General features: G+C 32.2%; 1 protein-coding gene across 1 annotated transcript; it reads right to left on the bottom strand.

The window, feature by feature from the left end:
- Positions 1–12561: 12561 nt before the first annotated feature.
- On the bottom strand, positions 12562–13488 carry LOC101437326 (olfactory receptor 4N4C-like). The gene has a single exon (XM_012521285.2). The coding sequence runs from the start codon at positions 13486–13488 to the stop codon at positions 12562–12564; it is 927 nt and encodes a 308-aa protein (XP_012376739.2).
- Positions 13489–15383: the final 1895 nt, after the last annotated feature.

Below are 15383 nucleotides of genomic sequence, written 5' to 3'. Positions count from 1 at the left end.
AACAGACATAGGTACCTTACCACACGACATCTTTGCTACACTCTCTTCCCTTCTCCCAATCCAATCTGAGGTAACCTCTCTGCCTGTGATTCTGAATGGTGACTGGCAAAAAAGACTGAAGACAAAGGTGCATCATATAAGCATTCTGTTGGGAATATAAATATGCTTCTGTAAGAAAATCCAGAATTTATGTTCCTTTGCAGAGAAAAAGTCTGTTTTGGCCAGATGAATAAAAAGTGCTCTCAAAGGAAGCTGAAAAAGAAATCTGAATCTTTGCCACTGTATCTCTAATAATCTTTGCCATTTCAGCTTACTCAGATAGTCATCCAACTCTAGCAATGGTGAAACTGTATAGAACTATGGAAGGCTGGGAAGACTGGCTCCCCACCTTCATAGGGTGGAGACACACAAACTCCTCTAGACCGTTCTGCATGACTTGAGTCCTAATTGGGGTGAGACCAGCTACAGGAGCAAGGTATTTAGAGACCCAAGATGTTCATTTTGCCATCTTTCCCTCAAACATTTCTTCATGCCTCCTTCCTTATTTCTCCATCTTCTTTCTCTCCATTTCCATTTATCAAACAATTGATTTGTTTAATTTATTCTTCTATATTTGATTATTTTTTGCTAAGTTATTGCCTCTTTTCTCCCACCCCACCCCTATGATCTTAGTCTCCCTATTTAATTTTTTATTATTTAAATCTCATTTTATTATTTTCTCTTCATTCTCCCTCGCTCATCCATGCTTTTGCATTCTACAATTTTTCCATTCTTTCCAATTGTCTTCTATGTTACGTGCTACTCCTTTATATCCATGTCATCATATCTAAAAACAAAAGTTGAAAATAACATCCTCATTATTTATTTCTTTCCAAGCCAGAAATAACCATGTACATGCTTCCTACCATCTTCCATTCTAAAAACTTGGTCTATATAACAAAAACGTGTAATTCACTCTTCAGTACTAGCCACTTCCTCTTAAAAGGTATTGTCTTGCAATTTACCAAATCTGAATTACTTGAATTACCAAATCTTAATTACTTCCCATTCCCTCAGATATCTTTTCTGTCTATAAGTGAACCTGATAAAATGGGATAATTTACCTTTTTTCCCCAAAAGTAAACCTCATTAACATTATTCTAGTGAAATTATATATTTAACAAGGTTTCCAAAATCAGGGTGTAAACTGTGGCAGACACTTGATTCAAGGCTGCATGTAATTACATGTTTACATGTTCTGAAAAATGTAGATGAGACTGACAGTCATGACCAAATATGTAATTGGTGGTGCTGCTGGTGGTAGGCAGATAAAGTACTAAACGGCTGTATAACTCTTCAGCCAGGAATTTCCCTTATCAATAAACAGCAAAGTTTAGATTAAATGATCTCGAAAGTCCCTTCAAATGCCAGTAAAATGTAACAATGTAGGAAGAGCCCTGTTTTGGAATTATTTTATCTGACTTTAATGCCATGGTTCAACAATCCACTAACTGTGTAACCCTGGAAAGTTTGCACAAGCCAGAGTTTTCATCTCTCAAATACAATGATGTGATCATTCTTTCTAACAGAGGTTCTAAGAAGACCTAGTGAAGTGATGATGCTCATAAGTAACTAATTCAAGTCTGGTTAAAACAAAGTTACCCTGAGAAGATTTCGATTCAAATGTTAAGAGGTAGTTCTATTGAATGGTCACAGTGCCAACAGATACTTTTAAATGTCTTGGGGGTAAATCCCAATGTGATAATAACTACATAAATCTCAGTGACTGAGAAAAGTTGTGGAGGTTCAGTAAAGTTTCTTTGTAAAATTACCCAGTCCAGCTAGTGTTTTGTATATTGACCTTTTCCCAGTTTCACAACTTTACCTCTGTCAAAGCCCTATATAGATGAATGATAGAACTAAGAAAACAGAATCAACTCTCATACCTGCTGAGTGTGGAGGTGAAGAGCTCAGAAATAATCATCAGCAAAATCATAAAATGTTTATCTGTGGAGCCCACAGCCTACCCTTTCTGCATCTTCCTTCCATTTCATTGATTATTTCACTTAAATATAATAATGGGATAATGGTTTTGCCCACCATTAAAGTAATTCTAAACATCAAGAGGCGATAGGAAATCAGTTGGGAAAGAAGGTAGTGTCACCCTGCTGAATTTAGACTTTAGCCTTCAGCTTTTTCTGCTGAATCTATGACCTCTACTCCATTGCAGTCCAAGGCAGCAGATGAAGTAGCACAATAGTTGCAATATGTTTCCAATTGTCTCCTGCCACCTCCTTTTGATTACTTGTAAATATGAAGACCCACCAGAAATTTGATTCTCCAGGGGTGTTATGTTACTCTCACAAAGTAGAATTGAGACTTTGGCTGACCATTCATTCCTTTGTTCATCAATGTTTCTTCTCACATAAGGGAACCTTAGATTTGAAATCTACTCTAATTCTTTATGATGCAGAGGAGAAAGTGCTTTGGGGATTTGACAATACCAAAACCCTCCTGAAAACTTCCAAAGGGAGTTATTAGAACATAAGTAAATTAGGCAAAGAAAATGCCAGAGCTTTTTAAGCAGTAAACTACAAAAAAAATGTGTCAGATAATGCCACACTAGGATAATTCTAGGTTATAGAATCAAAATCCTATTAATAAAAGAGATAATGAAACCTAACTGGAAGTATATGTACTAAGTCAGAACTAAAAATAAGATTGAGAGAAGTTAATTTATATCCTATAATGTTCAAAAATTTTTTGAAATTATGAGAGAATATATATATATCTATTCTTGGAATATATATATGTATACATATATATGTATATATATGTATACATGTGTTACACATATATGATAAAAGGAGCAATGCCACAATAAGGGGAATAAAAAAGCATGTTCCCCAGGTGCATAATTAATAGGTTGCCAAAAACTTTAGTAATCAAGATATAAAAAATTTAATGCAATTTTTTAAAAATCAAAATTGATGCAAAATTTGTCAGAATTTTTCTTTAAAGTCAGTATTGTTATTATCAATTTTTCCTTTTGTCTCAGGTTCCACTGTGGCAGAGAATCGTACTATACTGATTCTGCCTTTATTTAAAATCTGGTATTTGTTCTTCATGAATTTATTGAAAATAATTTTGATTTTTAAAAATTTTGATGAAAACATTATTAATCTAATGAATGAGTTTTTCGCACCCCCTTACATTTGTAACTGAGGCAAGCACCTCACTCACTTCTGTAGCTTCACTGTAGTCATGGCTGACAGCCAAATAATATGGCCATGTTACTAATGAATATGGAAGAGTCAACATTTTGCTACTGGTGGGGAGATAAGCAGAAAGAAAATAAGCAATGCTTATGCATACTTTCAAGGCATAATTCGACTTGAGGAAAAGAACGACTAGGTTTAAAACAGGCCATTTCCTCAAGGGAAAGTGAGCTAAAGAGATCACAGAAGAATGTATTGTGATGTCAATATTTGTTGTGTGTTCACTTTTCCACTGTTGAACTTAAACAAGGAGAACATTTTTGGTTTTCAATTAAATATTTTTCATGAAAGAAAAAATAATCAACTTCAGAATAATTGTAACAATTCATTTTTTATATCTGTTTAATTACAGCTTCCATGGGAAATCTGAATTTGAGAAACTTTAAAGTTGAAACAATGAACACAAATTTTTATGAAGTAAATACAATTCATAATCAAATATATACTTGTTCTAATTTATGTTCAATTATGACAGACTCAATGGGTGAAGTCAAAAAAGATTAGAGAGTTGAAAGGAGAGATAGAAGGGGGTATAGACAGAGTTAGAATTATTGATGTACAGAAAAGAAAGGGGGTAAAAAGAAAAACAGACATAAATGGTAAGACTGTTATATAAAAATAAAATAAATAAAATGGAAAGAAACTGAAGATACTGGTCCACAGAAATCCACATTAAACTCATCCAAAAGCCACTGAAAGAAACTAATGAATAAGAGGGTCATTTCGCAAATGAAAGAGAGAAAAAAGGAAAACACAGAATTATTCATGTACTTAAGTGGAGTAGTAATTACATCTTGGAGCAGCTTAGAGCCTTGCTGCCAAAGATGTTTTAAAACGTTATATATTTTTTCACAATTATACACATGATCTTGAACTTCACCCCCTAGTGTTCATGCCAGTACTTAAAACTAATCTGAAGACCTAAACTAATCCTCAGAATGGAATCCTTTTAACCCAGTTGAGAAAACAGTATCGGGTTAGACAGATTTTTTGAAAGCCTACAAACAAACAAACAAAAAATATTTTCAGAGAAGTCTGTCTTCTGGTTGATCTGAGATATTGGACAGTTAATTTACAGAACAAAATGTACATGCACATAAATAACCTATTACAGTGAAATGTTAAGGTAAAGACATAGCCCTGTATCCAACCAATAAATATTGTGGCTTTGGAAAATGGTCCAACCTTTCTCAGGCTGGTTCATCACCTCTCAATGGCACAGGGATGTTTTCATTCAGTAATCACTTACGCAGTGTCCGCTAAACTGTAGGTGTTGATGACATGATACTGAACTTGAAAAACAATGTTCCTGTACAGGAGAATTTTACTTTCCAGTGCAAGGAGACAGATAATAAAGAGGAAAGAAAACATCAGATAATTATGAGTGTTAGGATGACAGTGTTACAGAGTATGTGTTGGAGAGGGCAGGGGAGACTACTATTTTTTAGAAGGTGATTAGGGTAGGTTTTTCTGAAGAGATTTCATTAAGGTGAAATCCTAATGCGTAGAAGTCAGCTCTATGAACATTCCAGAAAGAGACCATCAAGAAGAAAATAACTGTGTGCATTAAAAGCAAAGAGGAGGCCAAGTTGGCAAAAGGGTGAAAGAATTTATACACAGAGAAATTTTCCTCCCCATCTCTGTCCCTCATCTGTATTTCCCACCCCACACATCTCCTATTATGAAACAGCTATTCTTTGTGTATCCTTCCCAAACATTATGCATACATAAGTAAATAAGATTTTATATTCCTTTCCCCCATTTATAAACAAATGGGAAGATATATCCCACATTTATCCACTCCAATATAATGTGGACATCTTTCTTTAGCAATACATAAATTTTTTAAAAATATTTTTAGGTGTGATGGTACTCCATCACATTAATCTATTCACAATATTTGCTTAACTTTACTCTTTCAATCAGGAATATTTTGTATGTAACAAATCTTTCCAAATTATAATAAATGAGACACATTTAAAAGCACCCTTAAATAAATATCATTTTACAAAAGGCAAGATTATTTGGAGAATAAATTTCCAGGGTCAAAGTGTATATGTATTTTCAGTTTTAACAAAAATTGCCCTCTATAGGGGCTGGGACAATTCACATTGCCAAGACAAGTTATTAGTGTTTATTCCTCCAATTTCTGCAAAAGCGATGGTGAAAAATGTAATTGACTCTTAATAGTCTTAATTTACTTTTCTCTTATTATAAGAGAATTTATTCATCTTTCCTGAAAAATTTGTATTTAATTTTATGTGAACTGTCAATATGTGTTGTCTATTCTCTACTGAATAATTAGTCACACCATTTTCTTTCACGAAACTAGAAAAGTGTCAATTTTGGTTTTAAGAGTTTCCTCTTAAAAGCTATTCTTTAAAGAAAATGAAAGAAATAACTGAAATAATAAGCTCTAAACATTTTACAAATGTGTCTCTAATTTAAAACAATATATATGTACATGAATAATATAATAAAAAATTAGCTGAAAATGAAAAGGTATATAAAATATAAATTAATAAAGAAGTTATTTTAAAGTATTTATATATATTCCATAACTTTCTATAATCCAAAGAACAGTGGGAAGAAAGACTGCATCCATAATGGCAAATAGAAATATAAAATAAATATAAAACTATTACTAAAAGAGCATTCAACCTATATGACAAGCAATAATATTATTTGAATATAACTATATATATATTCAAATAAACTCTGAAACAAACTACACTTTTGGACAAAAACGATTAAATTGTTGAATATGTACATCTCTATACATACATGAAACACAACGTCATGAATTCCAGTATTATTTAATTGTAAAAAATAATTCAAGATTATCTAGAAGAAAAATCAGTAAATATAATTAGCAATGTGCAATCACAATGGATAACTCTACTTCCCCATGTCCAATCATACAGTAAAACCTTAAAAGCTAATCTAATAGGGAAGAGTCATGGTAATAGACTGATATACTGATGAAAACTACTTTCAAAAGGATGTTGCAACATTCACCTATCTATTGAGGGCTGAGAGGTTAAATCTTTACTCATGTAGTATAGAAAAAATCATAAAACATTAAAATCCCAAAATAAAAAATAATGAAAATTTGTATAATTTCATTTAAAACTTGAATAAAGTTGAACTTGCTTCATATAATAACAATGCCAAAAGAACAGAAAAAAAGACACAAACAACTGAAGAATTTTCTGAAAGTTGGAAAAAAATTATAGAAACAGAAATCATTTATTTCATATATAAATAGCTCTAAAAAGTTAATAGAAAAGATTGACATCCCAATCATTTTTTAATTAGGCTATTTATATGAATAGAGAGTAACCAAAGATGATTTACAGCCATCTCCTTAGATATATGGCAATTTAAACTTAATTATTTAAGAAAGGCAAATTGAAAAATACAGTAAAATATACTGCTCTGTCAAACTGGCAAAGATGAAAAAGATAAATAGTTTTGTTGAAGAGATAGGAAACAGGCAAATTCATGCAATTTAAATAAAAATGTAAATTGACAAAATTTGGTAAGGTGTATCTAATAATTCACTTCTCGAAATTCATCCTAAGGAAATGAGCATATAAGCACACAAAGATACATGTATAATGATATTTGACTAAGCTGTCTTAAAACAGAAAAAATATAAGAAAACTAGATAAACAGCAATAAGGGGGAATTATTTTAAAAATCATAATAGTATACAACTCAATATTTCACAGGTATTTAAATATATATGCATGTATATATATTCATATATAATATAGGTTCTAGGAGATAAAGAAAAATACATATGCTGTTAAAATCAGCATATATATTGTGATCTTATATTTAAATAAATAAAATGTTATACATTGTGTAAAAAATGTGGAAATATATATGCCATACATTATATACATTCTCTAGTCTTTTGCTGTTGTGTACACATCTCATCAACCCCCTTCTACCACAGTCAGTTTTTTATTAGTTATTGTTTTTATTAATATAATAGCATTAAGCAAATCCCTATATTGTAGTCTCATTTCAATTCTTCCAATTCTACTTTGGTAGCAAAAATAACATATTCCTTTACTCATTCTCTTTTTACAAACCATTATTGGGAATCCACCACAACAGGCCACATGCTATGAGATGAGATATAAAAATGAGCAAGACAAAACCTAACTTTCAGGAGGGAAGAAACTTGTGAAGAATACAGAAAAACATATAATTAAAATAACTGTGAGGTGTTTTAAGAACTGTGTTTAGATACAATGATAGCATAGAAGAGCTAATTCTGTGAGGAGACACTGTATTTTTTCAAGAAGCAGCAGCACTAGGATTAGTTTGGATGGAAATGTTCACCAGGAAGGGGTGAAAGGAGGGAACAGAATGTGCACACATCAAAGAATGAAAGCCCATAGATAACAAGAAATAGTTAGAGACAAAATTAGAAAAATAGGTTATTGTTAACAGTGCTTGTTCGATTAACTTTATAACTCAGCTACAGAAAATTCAAGGATTTCCCACTTAGAATGATGCACAGAACCTTTCTATCTTACTTGACAGGATAAAATTAACAACTTCTCAGAATGTGAGGATATGCCCTTCAGATAAATTATCAGAATATGTGATTTTTCAAATGTGCTTTTAGATTTAAAATCCAAAACTTTATTATAGCATTTAATATGGTAAACAGTATTCTGATAGACCATATTTGGAAATCAAACATTACACCACCTTTTTAATTGATATCGTATAAAATATGCTCTGGGACCATACGAGAATTAAACTAAAAATTAATAACAAAATATATAAAGACCAATATCCATCATTGCAATGTCATGCAGGACAATTCCAAAGTCCCAGAAAGCTCATGTTATACCCATTCTTCCCTCTCCTTCCTCTCAGAACCTGTGGTGACCACTGCCTTTACATCATTGATATAGTCCTTCCATTGCTAGAATAATAAGTCTACTTTAGTCCATAGTTGCCTCCCCCCCTTTTATTTCTTCATTCCTCAGTCTTGAGAATTTGGGAATAATGATGTTCACTCTGTTTCTAAGAGGGGTCTTAGATCCCAAGGTACAGCTAGATGGAACTGTCTTTCTTGCTGTTGTAGATACTCTGTTTTGGGGGGACGAGCATTGTACATCATCATCCTTTTGTTGGGAATCCCCTGTTTTTTTCAGGAGGTACCAGGGATCGAAACCAGGAACCTTGTACATGGGAAGCAGGTGCTTAACCACTGAACTACACCCGCTCCCCCCCCCCTAATTTTTTATGTAGCATTTATGTAATCTATAGCTACTTTAAAAATAAAAATTTAAAGGAAAAAAATAACAGAACTATATCTGGCAAATTCCAAAATATTTGAAAAATGAAAAGTGTATTCTAAAATAAAGCCATCAGCAAAAAGTAAGGGGAGATTAGGAAATTTTGGAATTGAGAGAAAATGAGAGTACAGCATAACAAAATATATGGTATGCAGATAGAACAGTGCTTAGAAATTTATAGCATTAACTCATCATATTTCAAAAAAAAGAAAGGTTGAATCAACAATATAATCTTCCAGTTTGAGTAATTTTAAAAAGGAAAGATAAGTTAATCCAAAAAGCAGGAAGAATGCATTAATATGAATAAAGATGAAATACATGAAATTGAAAAAACAATAGAGAACAAAGAATGAAACCAAAAGTTATTTTTTTGTGTGAAACAATAACATTTTAAAAACTCTAGCCAGATTGTCACAAAATAAACAAGAGATTGTACAAATTTATCAATATCATGAATTAAAGAGGGGACATATCTATAGAGTTACAGAAATTAAAAGAATAATAAGGAAACATAATGAGCAATTTTGTGCCAATAAGTTTGATAAGAGGAACTGTAATTCTAAAGGCATGAGCTACCAAAGTTAACTCAGGAAATATATACCTGAATAGTCATATAGCTATTAAAGTAATTAGACTAGTAGTTGAAAAATCTTCTCACAAAGAAAACATCAAGCCCAGATAGCTTTCTTTGAGAATTCTACCAAAATTTGAAGGAAGAGATAATATCAATTAACACAAACTCTTAAAAAATACTCTGATATCCAAATCAGAAAAAAACATTACAGGAAAAAAAAAACTACAGAAGATGACATGAGTATTGATGAAAAAAAAAACCCTTAAATTCAATTGCAGCGATATATAAAAAGGAGAACTTATCATTACTCGTGTGGTTTATCCCAGGATGAATAGTTGATTCAACATTTGAAAAGCAACAAGAATAATCACCATATCAACAAACTAAAATAGAAAAAAAAAATCTCAAGAGATGTGGAAAAATCAATTTGATTTTTTTCAACTCTCAGAGAAAAATAGTAATACAAGGAAATTTCCTTAATCTTGTATATGGCATCTAGAAATAGTTACAGCTAATATATTTAATGGAAAAAGGCTAAGTGCTTACTTCTGACTAGGAACAACCAAAAATTGTCCACATTCACCATTTTCATTCAACATCCTACAGAAAAAATAAAAGACATACACTTTGAAAAGGAATAAATAACTCTTCACAGGTAAGATTGTTCACAGAGAAAATAATATTTTAATTAAAAAAATAAGTTTGTCAAGGTCACAGGACACTATGTCAATATATAAACTCAACTGTATTTCTATATATTAGCAAAACAAGATAGGATATTAGATGTTTAAGTAGTGACATTTACAATAATACCAAAAATATAAATTTTTTATTGGTGGAGTTACAAATTTTGTAGGAGAAGATATTTAACAAAGTGTATAATCAAAAACCGTAAAAATATTTTTGTTTGGAAAGAGTAAATAATTTTTCACAGATATGATGTCCATAGAGAAGATAATTTTTTTTAAATTGAAAAAAAACAGGAACAAAATTAACTTTATTAAGGACACAAGGTCAATATAGAAGAATCAATTGTATTTCTATATACTAGCAAAACAAAATAGGATATTAAATATTTTAAAACTGACATTTACAATAATATCAAAAAAACATTTTTATTGATGGAGGTACACTATATAGAGAAGAATTATACACATAAATATACAGTTTGATAGATGTTTAGCAAATGTGTATAATCAATACCTTAATAATATATAAAATATTTTTGTCACCCAGGAAATTTCTTCATCCCCTTTTCTGTCATCACACCCAAGAGCTGCTACCAGTGTTCTGTTTTCCATCACCATAGATGAATACTGCATGCTTTTAACATTATATAAATGAAATCATATAGATAATCTTGTTTCTAGATTTTTGCCTAACATAATGTTTGAGATTTCATTATATTGTTTGCATGTCTCTGTCGTTTTTGTTTTTTTTTTTTCTGTTTAATGCTGCACACAGAGGAATCTCCTTGTATGAAACATACCACAATTAGTATTCTCTTGATGAGTTCTGGGTTGTCTCACTGATGGGTTGTTATGAAACATACTGCAATGAACATACTTGGACAAGTTTTTCATTACTCTTTGATAAATATACAGGAGTAGAATTTCATAGAAGGGCTGGTAATGTTCACCGTTATAAGAACATGCAGTCCTCTAAAGGGGTTGTACTAGTTTACTACCCATTTAAACAAGAGTTCCAGTTGCTCCACATCCTCGCCGTTTGTTTTTTATGTATTGACCTTGTGTCCTATGACCTTGATAAATTTGCTTATGAGTTTTATAAGTATCTTTAAAGATGCCATAGGATATTCTACATACGTAACCTTGCTGTTTATGAATAAAGACATTTTTATTTCTTCTCTTCCAATATTAATGTATTTTCTAAAAAACTTTATTGCACTGGCTATGACAGCTAGTATAATGCTGAAAAGAAGTGTTGAGAGCATATAACCTTGCCTTGTTCCTGATCTTCTGGAGAAGGCATTCATGATTTCACTATTTATAAATAAAGATAGATGTACATTTTTCATTACTGCCTTCATTAGACTGAAGTTTCATTTATCCCCAGTATGTTGAGAATTTTTTAAAAATCATGAATGAATAGCAAAACTTAGATTTTTCTTTCTATATAGAAAAGGTCATATGATTTTTTTCAACTTTATAGTAAATGCCATCATTAAATTGGTTGACTTTTCAAATATTAAACTAATTTTGGATTTGCTTCATTTGTTTTAAAACTTAATAGGTAAAAATAAAATAAAATTAAGTTAAATTAAAAAAACTTAATAGGTAAATTCATGGAATGTATTTGCCCAAAATTTCCTTTCCTTCTAATGTCCTTGTCAGATCTTGGTATCAGGTTTATTCTGGCCTCATGAAACAATCTATGAAATGCTAGCTTTTCCTCTATTTTCTGAATGAATGTGGGTACAATTAGTATTTTATATTCCTTAAATGCTTAGAGAAATCACTAATTACACCATCTTGGTCTGGCATCATCTTAGTAAGAATTTTTTTATTACAAATTTGTTTTCTCTAAAATATATTGTTATTCACACTTCTTGATCTATCAGTAGTAGTTGTGTTTTGCAAGGAATTAGTCAATATTACCTAACCTTGGAATTTTTATATTAAATCTTTCATATTATTTTATTATCTTTTCATATACTTTAGAATTTGGAGAGCATTCCTTCTGTCATTCTTAATATTGGTAATTTGTGTCTTTGTCTTTTTTTAATTCGTCATTCTCACTAAGGTTTATCAGTTGGGTTACCCTTTCCAAGGTGCCAAACTTTGGCTTTAAAATTTTCTCCAATGTTTGTCTACATTCTATTTCATTGTTTTTATTATCATCCTTTCCTTTCCTCATTCTTATTTAGAGATTAATTTGCTCTTCTTTTTCTAGCTTCTTAAGATAGAAACTTGAAACATTGATTTTATAAATTCTTTCTTTTCTAATATAAGCATCATGGTATATATTTTTATATGAACATTGCTTTAACTCCATTCCAAGGATGTTGATACATTGTGTATTTATAATCATTCAGTATGAAATATTTTAAAATATCCCTGGCAATTTATTTTTAGTCCACTTTTTGTTATGTAGAAGCAGGTGCCTTTATTTGCAGATATTTCAAGATTTGCAGCATTAAATACCTTACATGTTTTGACATTTAAGGTGAAGTAAAATTTAAGCCCTAAGTGTCTCACACTGCTCATTATATTCCAACCACTCTGCTTTTCTTTATATGTTTTAATATACCAGGTTTATCCTATTAGGCATAACTCTTTCCCAATGCCTGCGATAGTACCTGACAAATAGGAGAAATTCAGTGAAAAATATTTATTTGCTAAATAAAACTCCACACTTCTTGGCTTCTCATTATAAAATCCACTCAGCAGACCACATGCCGACTCAATAACCTCCTCATGGAAGCTTTTACTTCCTGGTTCCGTAGGGTATAAATCACCGGGTTCATCAAAGGAAAGATCACTGTGTGGAAAAAGGAAACCACCTTGTCAGCTGGTAAGGCCCTAAAGGGGCGAGTGTAAATGAAGATGGCAGGTCCAAACATGAGAAGTATAATAATCACATGAGTAGAGCAAGTGGATAGGGCTTTTTTCTTCCCTTCAGAGGAGGACCTAAGTACATGGCAAAGGATGACTGCATAGGAGACCAGGAGCCCCAGAAAGCACAGGAGGATGAGCAAGCCATTGTTGAAGATCATCAGGAGCTCCACCACAAAGGTGTCTGTGCAGGCCAGCTTGATGACCTGTGAGACATCACAGAAGAAGTTATCCAGCTGGTTTGGGCCACAGAAGGGCAAGCGGAGAATAAGGGCCACCTGGGTCATGGAGTGAATAAAGCCCCAAAGCCATAGGGCCAACAGCAACGCTTGGCAGGTTCTAGGGTTCATGACAGTTGAATAGTGTAATGGCCGACAGATGGCGATGTAGCGGTCAAGGGCCATCACAACAAGAAGTAACATCTCCCCTCCTCCCAGTAAGTGCAAGAAAAAGAGCTGAATGATGCAGCTTCTGAAGGAGATGACCTTCTTCTCAGAGAGGAAGTCCACCAGCATCCTGGGAGCCACAATGAAGGAGTAGGATGCATCCAGGAAGGCCAAGTTACCCAGGAAGAAGTAGAGAGGGGTTGTGAGGCCAGGATCTGATGTGATGGTGAGAATGATGAGGAAATTTCCAGGGAGGATGATGAGGTAGAAAATTAAAACTAGCACAAAAACCAGGAGCTGGACATCTCGAGACTGAGTCAGACCAAGGAGGATGAATTCTGTCACCCGTGTGCTATTCTCTCTTTCCATCTCCTTGACCTGCATTATATCAAGAAGAAGAATTGATTTGTTTTCTGTTTTGTTTTTTTACTCTATCTTCCATCTAGGCTATAGTCACTCACTAGCTAAAAATATTTAATATTCATCACTTCTGCTAAAAACAATACAAGTCTTAAACATCTCCAATATCCTGGGTAAGCCCCTTTACTCATCATTCCTCCAGACATAAAAACAAAACAACAACAACAACAGAAACCCCACTGTATTCAAAGCCACAGTTATTCCCCTCCAGCCACATGCTTATATAGAACTAATCTCTAACTAAGGAGTCTGGGAACCTACACATTGGGATGTCTGACTTCTTAAATTATATGAGATATTTCCTAATTAAAACATAACCCCATTATCAATGTCTCTGAGTTTCTAGGGATGTACTGTGCTTGAAGCTTAGCTGCCTGTTTTATTACGGACCCTCATTTCTCCTCACCAACAAAATCCAAACTTTTTATTACATATTACTTCAGTTCCTGTGGAATTCCCAGTTCCTGGTTGCCAACCCTGACCTTGTCCTCTGTATTCTCTTCCTAATCCTGGTGTGACTCCAAACTGGTCAAGAGGCCACAAAATAATAACTCTAATTTTCAGCTTCTTAGGAGTAGTCACTTAGCTCTGTTGCTGGCTGAGTACCATTTCTGGGGCCACTCAACACCATTTACAACTGTTTAAATAAAACTATCTGAGTATCAAATAATTATATTCACAACCCAATTTATCTAAGTCTGTATGATACCTATGGGAGAGTCTTCCAGAAAAAACAATACATTGTAATACAAGATAAAATAATTTATTAAATAGCTAAAAAAGTTGTTATCTCCTGAATCTACTTTATCTCAAAGTCAAGTAACATAAAGTTATTGTGCTTACATTACTGAAATTTAAAATGTTATTTTTTTTCAGTCATTGCCAAGTGGTAGAGGAATATAGGTTTATACTATTCAGTTTAAATTGGTAAAGAAATTATTAATCACAGCTTTAATAATGGATATTCTTTTTATATAAATTAAAAATTAAAAATAATATTTCTCATACAAGTCATCTGTTAGGGTTTAGAATTAGAATTTGAAGAAAAAGAATATAAGTCAAGGTGGAGAAAATCCACATTTAAGATTAACTCTGTTTAATGGGGTATGAACATTATGGAAGGAAACATGATGATCCAATGAGGAGTGGCAAAGAAATGCAAACACACACTCTCATACACATATGCAAAAGCATACTAAATGTATATAATTATATATAAACACTGTCACGTTTTTATAAAATTTATACTCTGTAATATTTATAATATATGCAATATATTAGAAAAATGGTATATACAATTTGTAAATGATTATGTATATATTTAAGGCATGTACTCAAAAACTGTTTATTGACATGATTTTTTAAATTGCTGGTCTATAGCAAAATACAACAATGTAATATATAACAATGTTATTATGCTATTTAACTAGATAGCACATCACTCTTGTTTTATAAGTCCTATGGAACATAGAGTACCAATAGGAGAGAAAATCTTTGACAGAAATTGTTAGGGAGACTGTACCTACAATAGAATAATAAGAAGAGAGAGAGGTGAAGAAGAGAAGGAAGAGGAGAAAATAGATACCACATTGATACAGTGGTGTTAGAGTACATCTTTTAGAAACTATCAAAAGAATGTGCATATGTATCTCTAGAGATGAAAGATTGATTAATATACAGATTTCCATGTGTTACAAGTGAATTCCTTTTGTACAAGGCAGAATTTGTAAAAGTGATACTTGCAACACATCAGCAAATATGTGTATAAAAAACATGATTCACACACTCACAAACACAGAAAGGGACTAAATAAAAGGTTAATAAAAAATATTTTGTATCCCTCC

This window comes from Dasypus novemcinctus, chromosome 3 (assembly GCF_030445035.2).
Source record: "Dasypus novemcinctus isolate mDasNov1 chromosome 3, mDasNov1.1.hap2, whole genome shotgun sequence".
Lineage (NCBI taxonomy): Eukaryota > Metazoa > Chordata > Mammalia > Cingulata > Dasypodidae > Dasypus > Dasypus novemcinctus.
The sequence above is the reverse complement of the archived record's forward strand: the minus strand, read 5'-3'. Positions and strand labels throughout refer to the sequence as shown.